We start from the raw sequence: 18389 nt of genomic DNA on the forward strand, positions 1-18389 counted from the left end.
ATAATCATAACGTAATTAGAATTGTTATACCTCTGTTTTATCCTGCTTCGTCGTGGTCGTGGTTGCCTTAAGACCCTTAAGAGAAACAATGCAACCTTGAGACGGTGCGATGTAGTCATTGAGATCGCCAATCCTTAGAGTGGCTGAAAATTTCTCCGACATTATCTCTTTCCAAATAAATGGGAAAAAAAATATTAAAAAATAAAACAAAATTTCTAGAAATAGAAAAGGAAACAAAAAAGAAAAAAAAACGATCAATCAGAACTAGAACCAGAATAAATAAAAAAGACGGTTGATTGGAGAAGAATTAGGGTTTCTCAAAAGATCAAGAACAGAAGAAAAGCAAAGGAGGATTAGATACTAGATAGATAGGGTCAAGTTTCGTGCCAGCTCCGTCAGTCTCTTGTACAGTATTTCCTGAATCCTTTCCGACCAGAGGAAGGAGAGAGAAAGAGAGAGAGAGAGGGATTTGGATTTGTTAAATGGAATTGGTGTAAGCGAAAACTTCGGAGAATACACGAGATGGAGGCCTGGAAGGCTACTGATGGGGTTTCTTCCGGGATTCTGGGAAGGTGAAATTTTCTTATTCTAAAATTCCTTTCCATTTCTTTGGGTCTTTCTTTCTAACTTGCACCGTCAGCACCGCAGGCACGTGTCGACCACAAGAGTCAAACCAAAGCTGAGTTAATTCGTCACATTACATTCACAGCCACAAAAACGCCCGTCACCGCTGGGAGTATGGGAGAATGAAACTTTTAGGCTGCGTTTGATTTTGATTTTGATTTTGATTTTTTGGTAGAGCCGCGTTTGATAATCAGTAGAAGAAAAAATTACAAAAATTATGTTATTTTTTTGGTTTAAGAAATTCTTATTCTGTTTGATATGTCCTTAACTATAAGAAAAGAAATAAGTACAATTTCTTAGTTTAAGAATTTCTAGAGAGATTTAGTTTTTGAATTTCAAAATTTCTCTCAAGAATTGTGTTTTCTTTTGCTCAAAACAAAAAATCTTGTAAAAAACACAAGAAAACATGAAAAAATATAAAAACTTTTCTTCTCTTCTAATGATAGCCAAGCATATAATTTTTTTTTCTCACTATTTCGTTTCTTTTTCATTTCATTTTATCTCTATTCTTCTTTTTTTTTTCTTCTATTTTCTAGATTCTTTATTATTTTCATTTCTTCTCTTGTCTACCAAATGCAGCCATAATTCTGATGGAATTTTTCTAATTTCAACTAAGGTTGTAGATTATGGTTAATTGATCTGTTTCCTAATCAATTTCAGTCTTTAAGGGCCAAAATCAGATCCATTCGGTTTATCTAATTAGTTCTAAACTATATTGATAAGTGAAAATTTATCTTCAATTTAAATATGAAATCTCCATAATCCAAATCACCAACACCATTTATATGATTAGGGAAAATAAAGCTTGAAAGACTGAGAAAAAAAAAAAAAAAAAAAAAAAAAAATCCTCTGCAGGGAGGCAATGTGTAGCAGTGAGCATTGGACGGCTGGGGTGCATGTCAGGGCCCTCCCAACCATTGGATCCTTACTACTAACCGCAAAGGATTTTAGTCCAATGAAATGATGCATAAGCGAGAAAGTATTACGAAAATGACAATTTTTCTTTAGAAGAAATGACATATAATGTAAGGGATAATGTTCTTTGTCTAGGTGCATATCCTGATTCCTATGCCCCATGCCCTGTGCCTATCTCTCTCCTCCCCCTGAGTAATGTCCTTCCTTCTCTCCTTTAAATATACCAAAAGGGCTCTGAGTGGATATATGCTACCACACTAGAAACACTTCCACATAATATAAACAATGTCATATTTAGCGGGTTCTATTGCATTTGCTTTTCATTGTAAGCAATGAAGTAAGGAAGGATATATATATAGTAAGGATTATCATATTAGAGTGGATTTGGGAGTTCCCCTATTCATGACTAGCTTCAAGAAAGTCTTTTTATATGATATGGCCATGTCCAATAGAGACCTAATAATGTTACAGAAAGGAGGACTGACCTGATTCAAATAGAAAAATCTAAAAGAGCAAGGGGTAGGCCAAAACTAACTATAGGAAAAATAACAAGGAAAGACATATATGGTTTAGGCCTAATCCTTTATATGGCCTTAGAGAGACCCTTTTGGAGAGAAAGAATCTATTAAATTTTTTTTTTATTTATTATTATTATTTTTGTTTTTGTGTACCCTTTTCTTTTTACCTTTACATTTATTTTGTTGCTTTGAATAGATCCATGTAGTTGACCTCTTTAACTGGGATAAGGCTAAGTTGTTGCCATTCCATTCTAAGTCAATTGCAATTGACAAAAGAGTACAAATTTACTCCCAGAGTAACACTCCGATTTGCAAGATGATCTATTATAACATTGATCTCACAGTAGCAATGGAAACTATTCCATAAAAAATATTTGTGATAAAATTTGAGATTCAACCATAGTTGAAAATTTTTCCAAGGAAAATTTTGTGATTTATTACTATTTTTTTTTCTAAAATAGGAAGAATGTAAACCTAAAAGTTGGATGTTATCATGCTTTAGTCCAATTGGATGATGTGTATCGGGTTAAGAGTTTATTACTTTTGATTATTTGTCACCAAATATATATACATAGATAGGAACCCTGATCATTAATAAGCATAAAAAAATAAAAACTAAAAACTACTAATAAGCTTGTATAGGTTCACTCATAAAGCACATCCCTCGCTTCCGAAAACAAAAAGTCAGAAAAAAAGGTGTTCCATAATAGTGACCATAGCCCCATGTCAAAACCTCCATCAACAAGCAACGATTCCGCAGGACCAATGAATAATAATGAAACATGCCAACTCAAACCACAATCAGCCGACTTGAGCAGTGACGAGATGGGGACAACATTATTAAATTAACAATAATGGACACCCTTTTCCTCAAATTCATTTCTAACCCTTTTCTTATCAATGATTTAGTTGACGTATATTGGAGGTGTGTGACATCTTTAGTGCTCTTACCATTTTTTGAAGCTTTATGAGAGGAACTTAAGTAGTGTTTACAGATATATACATGGAACTTGGTGTTGGTGTACGATGTCTTGTATTCCGTCACAGTTTAATCCAGGAAGTACTAGTGCAACACCTAGACAGGCAGGACGACAATCCCGCTAGCTGGTTAGCGGGCCATGGGGATTGCAAGGGGGGTAGGAGGCCTCCTTGCATAACAAGGGGTGTAGGGGGGCGCAACCCCGTTCGAATTTTTTATTTGAGGGCAATTGTGTACTTTCAGGATTAGGGTTTTTTCGCTATACATTTGTAGCGAGTGTTTCTTTCTCTATAATGCAAACAATATTGAGAGGTGTGAGAACGAGCGTTATAACCCTATTCTCCATTGATAATGAGCAGAATCTCATCTCACGGGGGACATAGGCAACAGTGCCGAACCTCGTAAAATCCGTGTGCATTGTTTATTTTATTTTTTCCATTATCTTCTGCGTCGTTTTAGGGTTGCGTTTCTACACTTGGAAGAAGAGATTTAGTAGGATTATTTCAACTTGTGGGGCATTCTCCTTGTTTAAGCTAACTTGGCTTCGCACTGATCTTTTTATGGGTGGACTATTAGGAGAGATGTAGTGCAGATGAAATGATCTAGTGGCTAGACTAATGCATTTTGATGAAGCACTCAAAAGGGGAGGGATACAACAAAATGGAACACTTTGATGTTAAGCAACTCTGCATTCAAATATTAGGGCTGAAACGAATCAGCTCTCCAAGTTTTCTTTGAGATGCATGCTTCAAATTTAACACCAATTATCTACATGGTAAAGCATAACTTTTAGGAGATGATCAAAATATATGTTATTATACAATCAAGGAGACCTCAAATGCACAAAAAAAGGAAGAGAAAGGCACCAACAGTCGCCATGACGATTGGTGTGGTCAGTCAGAGCCGAAACCACCGGCGACGGTGAAGGCAAAACACTGAGGCAAAGGGCTACATTTCTCCTACCAAGCTACCAAACTTCCACAACAAGTGTTGTTCTTTACTTCTTATTAGAAGAACCTCCAAACAAGCGAAAGAGGTTGAAGGCTGAAATACAGGAGAGAGTGACCATACTAAGACTGACCACAGTAGCACTCACAATCCCCTCACCTACTTGGTTGCAGAACTTCCTGTAGATATTGCATGTCTTCATCCATTCCAGCTCCGGCTGCCCCAACTCCCCTATCACTGCCGACTGTAATGCCGCTGCCACAGCAGCCACCGTCACATAAGCCATCACCTGTGTCACACAGGCCATAACCCTTACATTATGATAATTCAGGACAGATACATAACAAATAAATTTATCAGTATCCTAACTCTTATCATATGTTCAGAATTTCAGAATGCTGTTTTTCAAAGATTCTACTTGAGGGTTTGGGAGGTGTCTACTCTCCTCTGTCCCCTGATAATGATATCTTCCTTAAGGTAACAACACTACAAGGGTAGATTCAGGTCCTCTCCAATCCCCAAAGCCCCTCCAGGGCGCATCTGACAGCTGGGGGACCTGCATGCACCTCCAATGCCCTCCCAGACATCGAACGCACGCTGGAGGGGCTCTGGAGGGTTGGAGAGATCCAGATGCCACTATATGTGTTCAAGAAAGTGCTTCACCTGATCACCAGAGAAAATAGCCCAAGCTAAGGTTCTGTTGAAGAGAATATTTCCCCTTATCATACTCAATGCACAACGCAACCCTTGGATGAAGGAATATGCAGCTGCAATCCCATTAGCTATCACCAAAAACCTGCATGAGTGCATTTGCATCAGTTCATGACCATGGGTCAAACACATACAAACCAAAAATCAAATCTTTCTTATTAATGGATGAGCAGAAACAAGACAAAGTGCATGTTTGAATCCGATTCATATTCTGAATTCTGGGTCAGAATTATAATTCACTGGTTGGGTATACATGTTTGGCTCCAAGTCTGGGTGTCAATTCTCATACCTTTCATTTTGATTTCAGGGTTCAAGGAAAGAAACAACCTAGTTGGTAATGGAATGGGGTTGATATTGCAGGGTATGGGTTTCTTTCTGTCTCTCACACCTACCCTTTCGATTTCAGGGTTCAGGAAAAGCAACAACCAGCTGGTATGGGGTTGATCTTTGCAGGGAATGGATCTCTCTCTCTCTGCATTGTTTTGCATTATTCTGTCAATAGTCTGAGCTCATCGATTGTTACCATTATTCTGTGAATGGTGCGGGCTCCTCTTTCTTAACTTTGTTCAACTTGACTTTTCCCCCCTTCTCCCCTCCCCAATACAAGCCATTTTCAGAAGATGTGCCTTCTATGAGTATTTTCCATGCTAGTCTTATTTACCGGAACTATATATGGTCATATGCTGTTTATGTTCTTCTAGAGACAAATTTGGATATCATTGCGCATGCATGTCTCCTTTTAGGTGAATCTGTAAGCAGATTTCCAATGAGAAGGCTTAATATTGAGAAACACTTATTTACAGAATTATGTCGCCTAAAGAAACTGCAAATCTGAGCATTAGAATTGGAACCAAAAGTGGCCTTGCCAGGAAAGAAAGCAGCTTTGAGGGAAGAGACAAAGTAGCCATTACTGAATCAGGACAAAATAGCCATTACTGAGGTGACCTCGATTCTTCCAATGAAGAGCAAGTAGCAGATTAAAAACGCCAACAGAAAGCGAGAAAACCTTTGAGAGAGAGAGAACTTACACAAGGGCTTTCATATCGGTGAATTTGGCCTTCTTTTGGATTGAGAAGATCTCCCTGACCTGTGTATCTGAAGCCACAAGAGCTGCTGCAAGAACTCCTAGTCCACAAATGATACACCTCAAGACTAACTCTGCAACCCTCACTCTCCGATCAACCCCCTTCAAATTGCTCCCATGGTAGACTATCACATTTCCTGGGCTTACTCCAACACCTATGCCCATGCTTCCACTGCTACTCATCTTCCCCCAACAATAATCACCAGAGAAAGCTCCAAAGCAAAAGCCCAGAAATGAAAAAAACCTCAAACCACAAATACACACTATTTGTAAAAACAAAACTCTGATTGCGTTTCTTGTCTGCAACACCTGCCCAAAAGAAAAAAAAAACACACTGTAACCCACTTACTTGACTAGGGCAACAATGTTGGAATGAGTGAGGGACAGCCTTTCTCTGCCTTACCCTACCATACCCTTACCCTACAAATTTAAAGCCATTCATGAGGAAACTTCAGAATCCAGGCATGTGGGTCTGCATTTAAGAACAGAACCCAGGATCCTGGCAAAGCATCTAAAGTCCCGAAATAGCTAGAAATTTCGTTTTTTCAGAAGAGAGTTTCTTGGGAATTGTCAAGATTTCAGACTGACCTGACTTCTGAGAGACTGAGGCCCAAGAAAGTTAAGAGAGAGATGAGCCTTAAATTCTCACTGATGGAAGGCCTGGTGGAATTTATGATGACCCCATTTCTACTCTATGGAGCTTTCTGGGATATGCTTTGATAGGTGTCGCTGAGATCACCTCAAGAAGAGGATACAAGCAAATAGCAATAGCCAAGAGGCCCAAGACGTGTCCTTTCTCCATTTTTCTAAAGAAAAAAAGAGTTTGGGTGATAGGTGGGAGAGGGAGAGGGAGAGAAAGGATGAAGAAATGAGTAAAGTGGAGTGTTAATTCTATGGTTAGTGGGTGGAAGAGACCTTGAGGGTGAGGGTCCCATTGGTGGTAGGTTTAATGCTTGAGTTCTCAGTGTTCACATTGTTGTGGGGATGACTGACTATAAAGAAGATGACAAAACTTCTCCTCCACCATTTGTAGCTTCGTCTATTTGTATGGATAACCAGTAGCCTTTGATGAACGAATTTACTGTTGCTAGGGTTGTAGCTATGTAGCAATTCCTGCTGTAGCTAAAGAAATTGAATCCAAGACGATATTTTGAAAAATACTGATTTTCGGTTCAATTTTGAATTATAATTTAAATTTATGGTTTCATCTTATGTACAATGATTCAAGTTAAGGGTGTCAATTGTTTCAGTTTTGATTTTTCGATTTGATTCAATATATAATGTCAAATTGAAATTGAATATTCTTAACCTCAAACCAAGTCCGAGTCAAATTGATTTGATTCTCATTCAAATTTTATAATTTAGTTTGTATATAATTTCAGTAATTCAGTTTAGTTTATTTGGTTCACCTTTTCGATTCATTCTAGACTTGGGAATGTTTCTTACTACTCCTGAAGAAGCAAGGCATAAAAAGGGAAACCAACTATAGTCCAAAATTGCCAAAAAAAAAAAAAAAATGAGAATCCAACCGAGTCGAAGATGGAGGCTGGAGTGACGAAGAGACTTGAAATCTTATAACTTGTATATTTTTCATTTAATACGGTTAGGGTTCAGTTTGGAGTTCAATTTATACGAGTTATATTTCATTCAGTTCAGCTCATTTCATTCAAATCAAATGTTTTTAGACTAAAATCAAAATTGAGTCAAATGAAATTTCAATTTTCAAAACCAAATACAAGTCGAGTTAAATTCACTCTTAATTCAATTTTCTCATACCAAAAATTGATCAATCTCATGGGATTGGGCTTCTCTATATTACGTTATATTGTATAACATAGATCTAAGGATTGGGAACCTTCAATCATGTAACCTAAGGCATTGATGCGCAATCTAAAATGCTCTCAATCCTTTGAATATGCACTATACGAGAGATTGCGCAACAGAGAATCCCCATCTTCACTCTCATAAGTCATAATTAAGTGTTAAAGATGACTCTAGTGCTGGATCTTAAACTGCCAGTGTCATCCAAAAATTAAAAACTGGACCACCGAAAAGAAAATTAATAATTGAAGTGGGCATTGCTACTTTCTATTGTCAGCTTTACTTATGGTCTCTCGTCTTCATTATCCAAAGTCCAAACGTCCGTTCAACGATTTCAACAATTTTATTTTATTCCACCGGCACTGTGTTTGTCCTAACTCTTCAATAATTTGATATCGACCTAATCATTTATTGAACGTGTTGGGTTCAAGTTTTGACTAATTGGACTTATTAATAATCAGACGATCCCGATGTTAGGTGGTGGCCAAACGATCGAATGTGATTGACTGATAATCAATCATATAAACCTACTGAGCCCAATCATAGACCATTTATGATCCACCAATTAGTCAATTTGCTCAATTATGGACTACAAACAGACTGAATGAATAGAACCATGTATATGCCCTTAATCTATGAGGCCTGATTATCTAGCCTGATCGAAATGGTGCGTGACCTTAAATTGGTGGAGGCCAATTAAGTCTAACTAGTTGACACCTCTACTCTCCTCAATGGGCCTCACTCCACTGTACAAAATTATGAAGCTTTTTTCATGATATAAAAGATAGGACCCCCTTTTTAATACACAACCTATATATGTACATACACAGTTGTGCATCGAGTACTATGTCAACAGGTTCGGTATTACATCTCTCTCTCCTACCACGGAAGTCACAGCTATGCATTAAAAAAAAAAAAAAAAAAAAAAAAAAAAAAAAAAGGAAAAATTACGCCACCTGCCCTGTAGTTTGCTGAAATTACACGTGGAAAATCATGGATAGATGAACTGAATCCTATCAAGCATTGTAAATGGTGGGATTCGGAGCTTGTCACCACAAAATTGTAGACATAATGGCCAAGATTGTGAGAAGCATGTTAAAGCAGAGTGAGATTAATTGGCATGGTTTGAATAAGTATTTGGTCAATTAAGATAAAATAAATATACGTGAGGCTTTCAAAGAGGCGAGCCATTCTTATAAATCCAATACATTGACAAAAAATGACTATTGTGCAGAGAGTAGAAAAGAAAGGACAACAAAAAGAATATAAATCCAGTAAATCAACAAACCAAATCTTTAGTAGCACAATTTGAGAATGGGGGCGGGGCATAATTTTTCCTATAAAAAATTCTTGTCTTTCCACATTTTGTTGGCATTTGGATAACTCGCAGGCTTAAGGAATATTTTGCAATTTAAATTTGAATTTTTTTTTGAAAAAAGTGTTTTTGCAAACGTATTAAAAATAATAATAATAAATAAATAAATCTCTTGCTTAGAGTATGAAAAAAACCTAATTTTCGCAATAGGCTAAAGGAAGATTAATTTGGTTTTGGAAAGAAAAATTCATTATGTTTATTTTTTTATATTATACTGAAAGAAGATGAATTGAACAAAAAAGGCGAAAACTAAATAAAATGTACAATGTATAATCAAACCTAAACCATGTTAAGCCTACAATCATGTGCCTTAGTTGAATTGTGTAAAAATTACCTACTGTGGATTTTATATTAAGGCTTGTGAGACTTATCTTCACAAATTTATAATTGACTCAGAATTTTTATATCCTCCCAATTGCATGATGTTTTAACTGAAAGAACTTGTGCAATTCATGCAATTTTATTTCTATAACAATTAATTGCTGCTACTTGACTTCCTTTCAAATTGTTCACTCAACTTTTTATCAATATGAGATGATCGTAACCCTCTACATAAGCCTCATGATTCAGGCAATCCAGTCTTCAATGTCAAGGTAAAAGCCCAGAAAAAAAAAAAAAAAAAAAAAAACTAAAAAAATGACTGATTGAAAGATCAATCACTCCGTGGAGGGGTGAAACGGGATCGGATTTCTTAAAACCCTAATCTAACCTTAGGTCCTCAAAATTCAACTTAAATCTAAACCAACCCTGTTGCATTCATATCAACCCAACCCAGCCTTAATTGACTCTGTTAGAGTTGGATCGGGTTGGATTAGACTAGGCTAGGTTGGGTTGACCTTGACTTCTACAATGGTTAGATTAATTTAGATTGACATGTTTCTGCCATTCATCTCTTATATATTAAAAAACTATAAAGAAATGAAATACCAATAGGACCTCCAAATTCTAATAGAAAAATTCAAGGTTAAATTTTCAACAGGTTGGTCGGGTTGGGCGGGCTGAGGCCTCAACCCAAGCCCAACCCTAACCCTGACCTAGGGTAAGATGTTTTTCCACCTTAACCCGCCCCTCAGAGCCAGAAAACTTGGCCCAAGCCCTATTCGAACTTAGGGCGGGCTAGAGAATGTTTGGAATGTCAGGGCCAAACTTTCTACCCTAACTACGTGTATCTTAATGATCCTTACCTCTGGTGGCGTTTGAGTTTCCTTTTGGCAGACTCCATTTCCTGGTTATCCCATTTGACCCGAATTACTAAGACCGGGTACGAATTGAATGGAATCGAATACAGAACCCAATCCATTCGTTTGGATTTTGGTTTGAGCTAATGAAAATTGTTCGGTTTTGATTTGTACACATTTATTGCAACCAAACTAAAACGAAAAACCAAAACCGGTTTACGTAAATGGGTTTCATATTAGGTTTGGTTGGCGTGGGAGATTCCTCACACACTGACGGCGTGGGATTGTTGAACGAGAATCGTAGTAAGTTGTAAACCGAGTTCCCTAGCCATACCTTCCACTGCCACGTTCAACTCCTCACTTCGAAGTCCCAGAGAGGAAGTCGTCTGTTAGCACATCTTCTCGAGCGACAATGGACCCTCGTATATGGCACAAAGTTGCTGCCATCTCTGGTACTCTCTCTATCTCCCTCTCGATGCTTTTCTTCTTTTGGGACTCCAAGAATTTTCCTCACAGAGCCCCAATTTCGAAACAGGAGTTGCAGCTCTTGGTCTTGGTACCTATGGATCCCATGTCTTCAAGCCTCAAAACCCAGCTTACAAAGAGGTACTTTTACTTTGATCTTAATTTTCCAATATTGGGTATTTCGTCAAACGAAAAAAGAGAAAATGGGAGGTAATCAATTCAAGAATTTTGCTTGATTCTTCTACTTCAATTAGAGTTTATATTTAATAGCACATTTGTTTTCATTCTGTGAAAATTTAGGTTTGGCACACTGCATCCCTCTACCATTTGGTTCACACGGCAGCTTTGGTTTCAGCTCCTATGACCAAAAACCCCAACATTGTAAAGTACCCTTTTCCATTTATTCTCTGATTTCATATGTGCTTTGCCAGAATTAGGTCATGAGCTTTGATTTTCGATGAATAAAAACGGGAAATTTGCTCCTTTCTTAAAATTTCAATCCTCTTGAAACGAAATTTGTTATCTTTTTGTTGTTTGGTGTAGTTTGGAGGCCTTCTAACAGCTGGAATTCTGGCTTTTTCGGGGACGTAAGTGCCAAATCCCATTAACATTTTTTTTTTTTTTTTAAATGTTACTTGATACGCAATTGATAATCTTCAGTGGGTTCTTTGCAACCAAGTTAGATTCTGAAGTGATTCATTCAGATTTGTGCGGATTGATGTTATTACTTTGAATTATGCCAATGTATATAAAACATAGCTGTCAAACGTCTAGGCTGTAGAAAAAGAGAGCCCAAAACAGTGCAGAAAAACAAATAGGAATTGCAAACCCCAATCACACAACGCACACGAAGATTTACTTGGTTTGGTGAGATTGCCTACATCCGCAGTGAGATGAGATCTGTTTCACTATCAATGGAGGATAGGGTTAGAACTGCTCGTCTTTACACCTCTCTCAGATTGCTTACAAAGAAAGAACCCTAGATACAAATGTATAGCGTAACCCTATAGAGGTAATTTACCAAAATACCCATATAGCTTGGAAAACATTTTTCAAGGCCTTCGGCCTCTTAGCGGCCCATGCAACTAAGTCTCAAAAGTCTTCTCGCCTTTCTTCTGATCCTGAATGATTCTTCCTTTCAGGGTTTCATAGGGTCATGAATTACCTGAGACCCAATTTAGAACATCTTCAGATTTTTGCAACTATTGCTGGAGTAAAAATATGGGGGAAGTTAAATGGATATGGTTAGTTCAATAATGCTGTGTTGTCCTTGGAGTGCTCCCATGGTCTCCACCATTTACTTGTTGCACTAAAAGTTCACCAGACTATGCATTCATTAGGCCTCCATTATTGAATAGTATTGTGTGGTTGGACAACTTCAATCAAGTGTTTCTGAATATGTCATTTCCTAATAGGCTAAAAGTGTTGGGAACTTTTCCATTGTTGCAGGAATAAAAGACTTATTTTTATATATGCAATAAGTGGTATCAAATTCTATCATATCATTGATCATGAATAGTTTAAAAATCTAAGATGCTCGCATCTTCAATGATTCTGTGAATTATGGGTTTTAATGATGAGATACGATGATAGTGTTGCATTAATTGAATTACTGGCTATGAAATTTACTCATATATGACTGCCCTTGCAGCAGAATATGGGGCAATCGGTTTGTAACCCAAAATAGGTATCTTCCAGCTAGTAAGGAACCCGGTGGATGGTCATAGTGACTGTTAGTGATTGCAGTTGTGTGCTTTCACTTTTCTGCCGAGTAGATAGAACCCATGTTATAATTCAAAACAAAATTCCGTATTGTCCTAGAAAGTTATTGAAATGCCCATTATGAATAGGATTTATTGTTTTTCCACTCATTGGCATGTGAATGTAATATTTGTTTGGTGAAGGCACTGGTCTGGGCAGGGGAACAAGTCTGACTGTAGAAGAACCATTGCTATCATCTATCCCTTGGCTGAAATTTAATTTGGTTATCCGGAATATATTTGAAGATTTGTAATATTAGAGCAAAAAACCTTCCAGTAATTTGTTTATATTGAATTTATAACGTTTCTATCTTATTTTTTCAATTAGATAAAGGGAAATTTCTATTGAGGTTTTGCAGGTGCTATGCCGTTGCATATCTTGAAGACAGAAAGTACTCTACTTTGGCTCCCTTTGGAGGCTTTGCATTTATTGGTGCCTGGGCAAGTCTACTTTTCTAGATCATTGAGCTCCCTCAAAACATCACAGGATTCAAGATGCAACTTTGCTAAACACCTAGAACCTGCAAAATGCTGTGGTTAAGAGATTGAAGAAAAACAATTAAGCTCTTCGTATTTGGTTTGGGGTTGGACAGTTGCCAATGGCAATTTAATCAGGTTGATTCATATACAGTTGTTATCTAGAGGATAGAAAGCTTGTGAATGTCACTTTGTATCCACAACCAAACAGGTGGGTCTTCAACCACAAAGGCTTAAAGTAAATGAAAATAATGTGTGATATCAGTGATAGATATTTATTGGTATTTTACTGTTATATATATACTATTATGAGTTTATAACAGCTTTTTGATCCAATTAAAATGGATGTGGTGGTCATTTGCCATGTTTTTTTTTTTCTTTTTTATATGTTTATTACCCTAAGGATATATATGTTTTGGGAGAAAGAACTCTGCCAGTCTGCTGTAGGCAACACCAGCATGTGGGGCCATTGGGAGGGCGTGTGGGAGCATCTTCATTGCATGGGACAGGGGGCAATGTGGTATTTTTGCGCCTCTGTGTCTAGGGGTTATATATATTTTTTTTCCCTAAGAAATTAGTAGCTGTTATAAAATATGCTAATCGTGCCAAATGAAAGTGGTTCTCACTAGGATAATAAGAGTTGATCTTGGGGTTTTCCAATATCCTTGGCTTTTTCCCAGCTCTTGAGCAGCTTGAGGTTCTAGCTGCTGGTAGTTGGTACATATGTGAGAACGTATTTTTACCATTTTAGGATTTTATTGCGGGTAGGGAGAAGATTTTGTCAGTGTTTGGTATGCATTTTTGGGATTGACTCTGGGTCTAGAACGCATACAGAAACTTGAGTTTTCTCTATTTTCCTGCTTCAGAATGTGTTCTAGGCTTCTAGGCTCAGAATCTATTCCGAGAATGCATATCAAACACAGCCTTAATTATACTTTTAGTTGCATGATGATTCAAGTTGACTTTGATCATAATTACCTCTTAACCTTCTGACTTCAGAGTGCTTTCATGCAGTTACATAAATGATGGGAATTGAGCCTTAGAAAGAAGGAGGATCATAAAAGGACTAAATTTTATTCATCACCAACATACATTCAAACAATTTCATACAAGAATGAAGAACATCAATGACACAGTTGATGTTTCTCCAATCTCTAAGTTCCGAAATTCATAAAACACTGCCTGAAAATCCTCCTCCCTTCTATGTCATGGAAGGAACTCAAAATGACATGAGCCATGACCTGCAATCAAAATAAAAAGGGAAGTATATGTCTTAAAAGACTGGATCCACCGTTTGATCACAGACCCTTATTTGTAATAAAGAAATAAACATGAAACATGGCCAATCACACATGAGGCTGCACTTCCGAGGCACATGCACATCCTATTGCTAACTCATAGCACCATGTGATTCATGGTGTCATTACTTGATAGACATGCAAACTACCCTCTTGACTAACTCTTCTACCAAAATGATTCACTAACAGTTCAAGTCTGTGAACCATTCTCTGTAGCTAATGGAAGTTGGACCGGGATCCTCTGTTGCGTGATATGACGTACACAGATTCAAGGGCTGGGAGCATTTTGGACTGTGTCCATGCTTCGGCTGCATGTCTGAGGGCTCCTAGCCCTTAGATCTGTGCTCTACCTTGTAGTGTGCTATAGAAGAGCCTGATCCATGGAAGTTTCTCTCTTTTACCAAACAAAAAAAAGTATAGTCACTAGTCATGAAACTCATGAATCATGGCCAGAATTTAAAAATCTGGAATCGGGATCTGGATCGATCTTAAGATCAGGTAGAAATCTCCGCCGGAATAGACCAAAACATGCCCTATCCCTAGTTTTTGTAGAAAGATATGGCCGAGCTGGATTGGCAAGAAAATTCTTGATCGGATTGTATGGCTCCGATCTTGAAATGGTGCTCGTGACCATCTGCCGAATCGGTAAGACTCGGTCATATTCTGCAAAGAATCGGAAGCAATCAGCAAAAAAGCCCTAAAATCACTGGGCCGATTCATCCGATCCGGAATCCTTGAACTGGGTCACTGATATTGCATCTGAACCCAAGGAGAACAGATTTCTTCTATGACAGAAGTGTTAAAAAGAATAAACCAATGTAATAAATCTGATTGAAAAGAGGAATAGAAGGATTTCTTTAGGTCTTACTGGGATCAAGCTGAGTGATCATGGCAGCACCTTTGAAGTAACAATTCCCCCCTTCGTGCTTAAATTTCTGATAGTAGCTGTTAAAGGCATAAGAGGCATGGTCCTTCAAAGTATTTGGGAGATAACATGGCTGATTTGGTTGTATCTGACTGCAATCAGCACCACCTTTCCCACAAGCCCAATCAATTGCCTTCTGCAACTTAATATCTGGTGTCTGTTCATCAGCTATGCACCACTCCTGAAATTGCCCATCTAATGTTTGCCAAAATGATTAAATCAGAACAAGAGAAAAACAACACAGATCAATGGGCATTGAGAGAGTTAGCCAAAACCCAAAATCATGAGAGCAAATAAACAACAAATGAGCAATCATTCACAATTAAGATCCAAAGTTTTTCATAGATGGGTCTTCTACCTTTCCTCTGGAATATACAACTTTGAAGCTAAAACAGGAAGAACACAGACCAGACAGAGAGATAAAATCAAATGGGTATTGGTTATGGTACCTGATTGATGCAGAATTACCATTAGGAAGAGCAGAGCAAGAAGAATACTTGGCATTACAGATGACATTGTTCTTCCTTAGCTCAATCTGAAGAACTTCTATCCCAGTAGTTGATCTTAATAAAGAGAAGCAATGAGAATATTGATGAACTTCGCAGCTTTACTACTGGCTATCTAATTGAGTAATCAGTAATTACTAACTATAAAAGGAAATAACACATGAATACGTTTCTTTAGTTTCACGACAACGGTTAAAATCTTCATTAAAAAGACAACGGTTACAAAGTTGTGTTTTGGAGAGATTTACACCCTAAATTCCAAAACTACCCTTTATTTAATAAAAGATAAACCTCTCATGGTTTTCTAAAAAGAAAAACTCATGATTTGAGGTGTCGATATCGGATCGACCGAATCAGTGTCGCTACCCATCGATCCCGATAACTGGACGATACCATATCGGTGAAACTTCTTCTATTTTACCAAAAAATGTATTTCTATCTTGAATGATGCAGATGTAAAATATATAATTTTTCCAAATTAGACCGAAAAAGTACCATTCTTTGTTTTATATATATGGGGATATCCGAAACATCTTGTTCTTTCTTCAACAATTTCAATCCTAGATGAAGTTCTTATCATCTCTCTTAAGAAAAAAGAACGAATTGATCGTATAAGATTCTCAAGAAATTCTTCGATTTCTTCTAGAAGCAAATGATTTAAGAGATTTCTTCTGGAAGCGGATGGTTTAAGATAGCTTAACCGTCTAATACAACTCGTATCAGTATCATTATCCGTCGGAACCGATGCCAATCCTTACATTATATATCATACTATTATATAAAAGTATGTACTCATGTTTCGTGGCTAATCTTTTCTTTAACTTTTTTACCCCTCTTACTTATTTAAATACATCATATTTTTCATTATCTTTTTAGTCAATTCTTTTTATTTTTTCGATATTGTTGGTACCCTTTATATATATTTTCTAAATTTTAGTTTCTTTATTCCTATCACATCCCTTTCCTTATCTCTCCCTCCTTTTTCTCACTTTCCTTTTCTTCCTCCCCTCTCACACGTTCTCTTAAGTTGGTCTCTTTTTTTCTTAAAATCTATATCTTTTTTAAGAGAAAAGAAAAAAATATATATTTTGAAGAGTTTTCATAATACAAAAAAAATTATTTCTAAAATTTCTCCCTCCCCTCTCTCACGTTCCTCTCTTTTAATCCATATCTTTCTAAAAAAATATATATATATATATATATTAATCCATATCTTTCTGAAAAAAAAATTATATATTGCTATATTTTTTGTTCTTATTTAAATACATCATCTTTTTCATTATCTTTTTAGTCAATTCTTTTTATTTGTTCGATATTGTTGGTACCTTTGATATATATTTTTAATATTTATATATTTTCTAAATTTTAGTTTCTTTATTCCTATCACATCTCTTTCCTTATCTCTCCCTCCTTTTTTCCCACTTTCATCTTCTTCCTCCCGTCTCACATGTTCTCTTAAGTTGGTCTCTTTTTTTTCTTAAAATCTATATCTTTTTTAAGAGAAAAGAAAAAAATCTATATTTTGAAGAGTTTTCATAATACAAAAAAAAAATCTTTCTAAAATTTCTCCCTCCCCTCTCTCACATTCCTCTCTTTTAATCCATATCTTTCTAAAAAAAAAAAAAAATATATATTAATCCATATCTTTCTAAAAAAAAAATTATATATTGCTATATTTTTTGTTCCCACTTTCCCACTTTCCTTTTGAAACTCTTTTCCTTCTACCAAAAAATATTTATTTTCCACATTTGTCACTCACGTGCCCCCTCTCTCTCTCTCTCTCTCTCTCTCTCTCTCTCTTATCTTTTATTATATTCTTTCTTTATTAATTTACTTCTCTCTTCACTATCTTGCTATATTTTATCTCTTTCTATTTTTACTAAAACAAATCTATATATTTCTATATTCTCTCCTCTCAATTGCTTTTCTAATTTTGTTTAACTTCTTTATCAACAAAAAATATTTTAAAAAAAAATTAGTTTCCTTATAATCTCCAAACTCTCATACGGTTAAACCCTCTTTCTACCAAAAGAATTCTCACGATTCTCTCTCTCTCTCTTCTTTTTATCAACAAAAAATATTTAAAAAAAAAAAATTAGTTTCCCTATAATCTCCAACTCTCATACGGTTAAACCCCCTTTCTACCAAAAGAATTCTCACGATTCTCTCTCTCTCTCTCTCTCTCTCTCTCTTCTTTTGAAACTCTTTTCCTTGGACTATTTTATTTTTCTTATTTATTTAAATACCTTAAATTCTTCATTATCATTTTTTTCATATTCCTTATTGTTTCTATTCTTTTTGGTACCCTCCACTTTCTCTAAATCTTTAATGCATCCATTTTTCCCAAAAATAAAAGATCTTGTAAATCTTTCATTATCACTTTTTTCATATACCTTATTGTTTCTATTCTTTTTTGGTACCCTCCACTTTCTCTAAATCTTTAATGCATCCATTTTTCCCAAAAATAAAAGATCTTGTAAATCTTGTATTATCACTTTTTTCATATACCTTATTGTTTCTATTCTTTTTTGGTACCCTCCACTTTCTCTAAATCTTTAATGCATCCATTTTTTCCAAAAATAAAAAATCTTGTAAATCTTTTAAAATTTAATTACTATAACTAAATATAATGATAAATAAACGTTTAACCGATAACTGGACGATGCCATATCGGTGAAACTTCTTCTATTTTACCAAAAAATGTATTTCTATCTTGAATGATGCAGATGTAAATTATATAATTTTCCCAAATTAGACCGAAAAAATACCATTCCTTGTTTTATATATATGGGGATATCCGATTGC

The 18389-nt window shown here is 36.2% G+C and overlaps 4 protein-coding genes across 6 annotated transcripts in view; 1 reads left to right on the forward strand and 3 right to left on the reverse strand.

The window, feature by feature from the left end:
* The window catches only part of LOC122089122 (protein NAR1), a 35735-nt gene extending 35139 nt beyond the window's left edge, over positions 1-596 (reverse strand). Inside the window, exons 1-2 of one of the 2 annotated variants that reach the window (XM_042658615.1) lie at positions 362-596; positions 31-167 (exon numbers count right to left, since the gene is read on the reverse strand). In XM_042658615.1, coding sequence (XP_042514549.1) covers positions 31-162 — 132 coding nt within the window. In that variant the 5' untranslated portion in view covers positions 163-167; positions 362-596. Of the gene's footprint in view, positions 1-30; positions 216-361 lie in introns of both variants that reach the window. The other variant, XM_042658608.1, reaches the window with a different exon arrangement.
* A 3209-nt stretch (positions 597-3805) lies between these two features.
* LOC122090815 (CASP-like protein 2B1) lies at positions 3806-6648 on the reverse strand. The gene is made up of 4 exons (XM_042660541.1): positions 6368-6648; positions 5724-6088; positions 4648-4780; positions 3806-4273 (listed from the first exon to the last, which is right to left on the reverse strand). Exons 2-4 carry the CDS (start codon positions 5960-5962, stop codon positions 4034-4036), a joined length of 612 nt encoding a protein of 203 aa, XP_042516475.1. The 5' UTR covers positions 5963-6088; positions 6368-6648; the 3' UTR covers positions 3806-4033.
* A 3802-nt stretch (positions 6649-10450) lies between these two features.
* LOC122058000 (transmembrane protein 256 homolog) lies at positions 10451-13177 on the forward strand. Its single transcript, XM_042620376.1, has 5 exons — positions 10451-10605; positions 10689-10759; positions 10919-10999; positions 11162-11205; positions 12738-13177. Exons 1-5 carry the CDS (start codon positions 10566-10568, stop codon positions 12835-12837), a joined length of 336 nt encoding a protein of 111 aa, XP_042476310.1. The 5' UTR covers positions 10451-10565; the 3' UTR covers positions 12838-13177.
* Positions 13178-13910: 733 nt separating this feature from the next.
* On the reverse strand, positions 13911-15719 carry LOC122060707 (glucan endo-1,3-beta-glucosidase 1-like). Of its 2 annotated transcripts, none has more exons than XM_042623825.1 (3): positions 15528-15705; positions 15022-15273; positions 13911-14096 (listed from the first exon to the last, which is right to left on the reverse strand). In XM_042623825.1, the coding sequence occupies exons 1-3, from the start codon at positions 15592-15594 to the stop codon at positions 14062-14064; spliced, it is 354 nt and encodes a 117-aa protein (XP_042479759.1). In that variant the 5' UTR covers positions 15595-15705; the 3' UTR covers positions 13911-14061. The 2 variants fall into 2 exon arrangements, with proteins under 2 accessions (XP_042479759.1, XP_042479754.1); XM_042623820.1 differs by lacking the exon at positions 13911-14096 and adding an exon at positions 14108-14816 and having other exon boundaries at positions 15528-15719.
* Positions 15720-18389: the final 2670 nt, after the last annotated feature.

Source organism: Macadamia integrifolia, chromosome 2, assembly GCF_013358625.1.
Source record: "Macadamia integrifolia cultivar HAES 741 chromosome 2, SCU_Mint_v3, whole genome shotgun sequence".
NCBI classification, from domain to species: Eukaryota; Viridiplantae; Streptophyta; class Magnoliopsida; order Proteales; family Proteaceae; genus Macadamia; species Macadamia integrifolia.

What these genes read in the sequence shown, in the direction of transcription:
- LOC122090815 (XM_042660541.1), bottom strand. Translation starts at nt 5,962, where the DNA reads ATGAGTAGCAGTGGAAGCATGGGCATAGGTGTTGGAGTAAGCCCAGGA. An exon ending in ACCGATATGAAAGCCCTTGT is followed by an intron (nt 4,781 to 5,723) that starts GTAAGTTCTCTC and finishes GCACTCATGCAG; the next exon opens with GTTTTTGGTGATAGCTAATG. An exon ending in CTATTTTCTCTGGTGATCAG is followed by an intron (nt 4,274 to 4,647) that starts GTGAAGCACTTT and finishes TGTGTGACACAG; the next exon opens with GTGATGGCTTATGTGACGGT.
- LOC122058000 (XM_042620376.1), top strand. Translation starts at nt 10,566, where the DNA reads ATGGACCCTCGTATATGGCACAAAGTTGCTGCCATCTCTG. An exon ending in CAAAGTTGCTGCCATCTCTG is followed by an intron (nt 10,606 to 10,688) that starts GTACTCTCTCTA and finishes ATTTCGAAACAG; the next exon opens with GAGTTGCAGCTCTTGGTCTT. An exon ending in TGACCAAAAACCCCAACATT is followed by an intron (nt 11,000 to 11,161) that starts GTAAAGTACCCT and finishes TGTTTGGTGTAG; the next exon opens with TTTGGAGGCCTTCTAACAGC.
- LOC122060707 (XM_042623820.1), bottom strand. Translation starts at nt 15,594, where the DNA reads ATGTCATCTGTAATGCCAAGTATTCTTCTTGCTCTGCTCTTCCTAATG. An exon ending in GGTAATTCTGCATCAATCAG is followed by an intron (nt 15,274 to 15,527) that starts GTACCATAACCA and finishes GGCAAACATTAG; the next exon opens with ATGGGCAATTTCAGGAGTGG. An exon ending in GATCACTCAGCTTGATCCCA is followed by an intron (nt 14,817 to 15,021) that starts GTAAGACCTAAA and finishes GATTCTTTGCAG; the next exon opens with AATATGACCGAGTCTTACCG.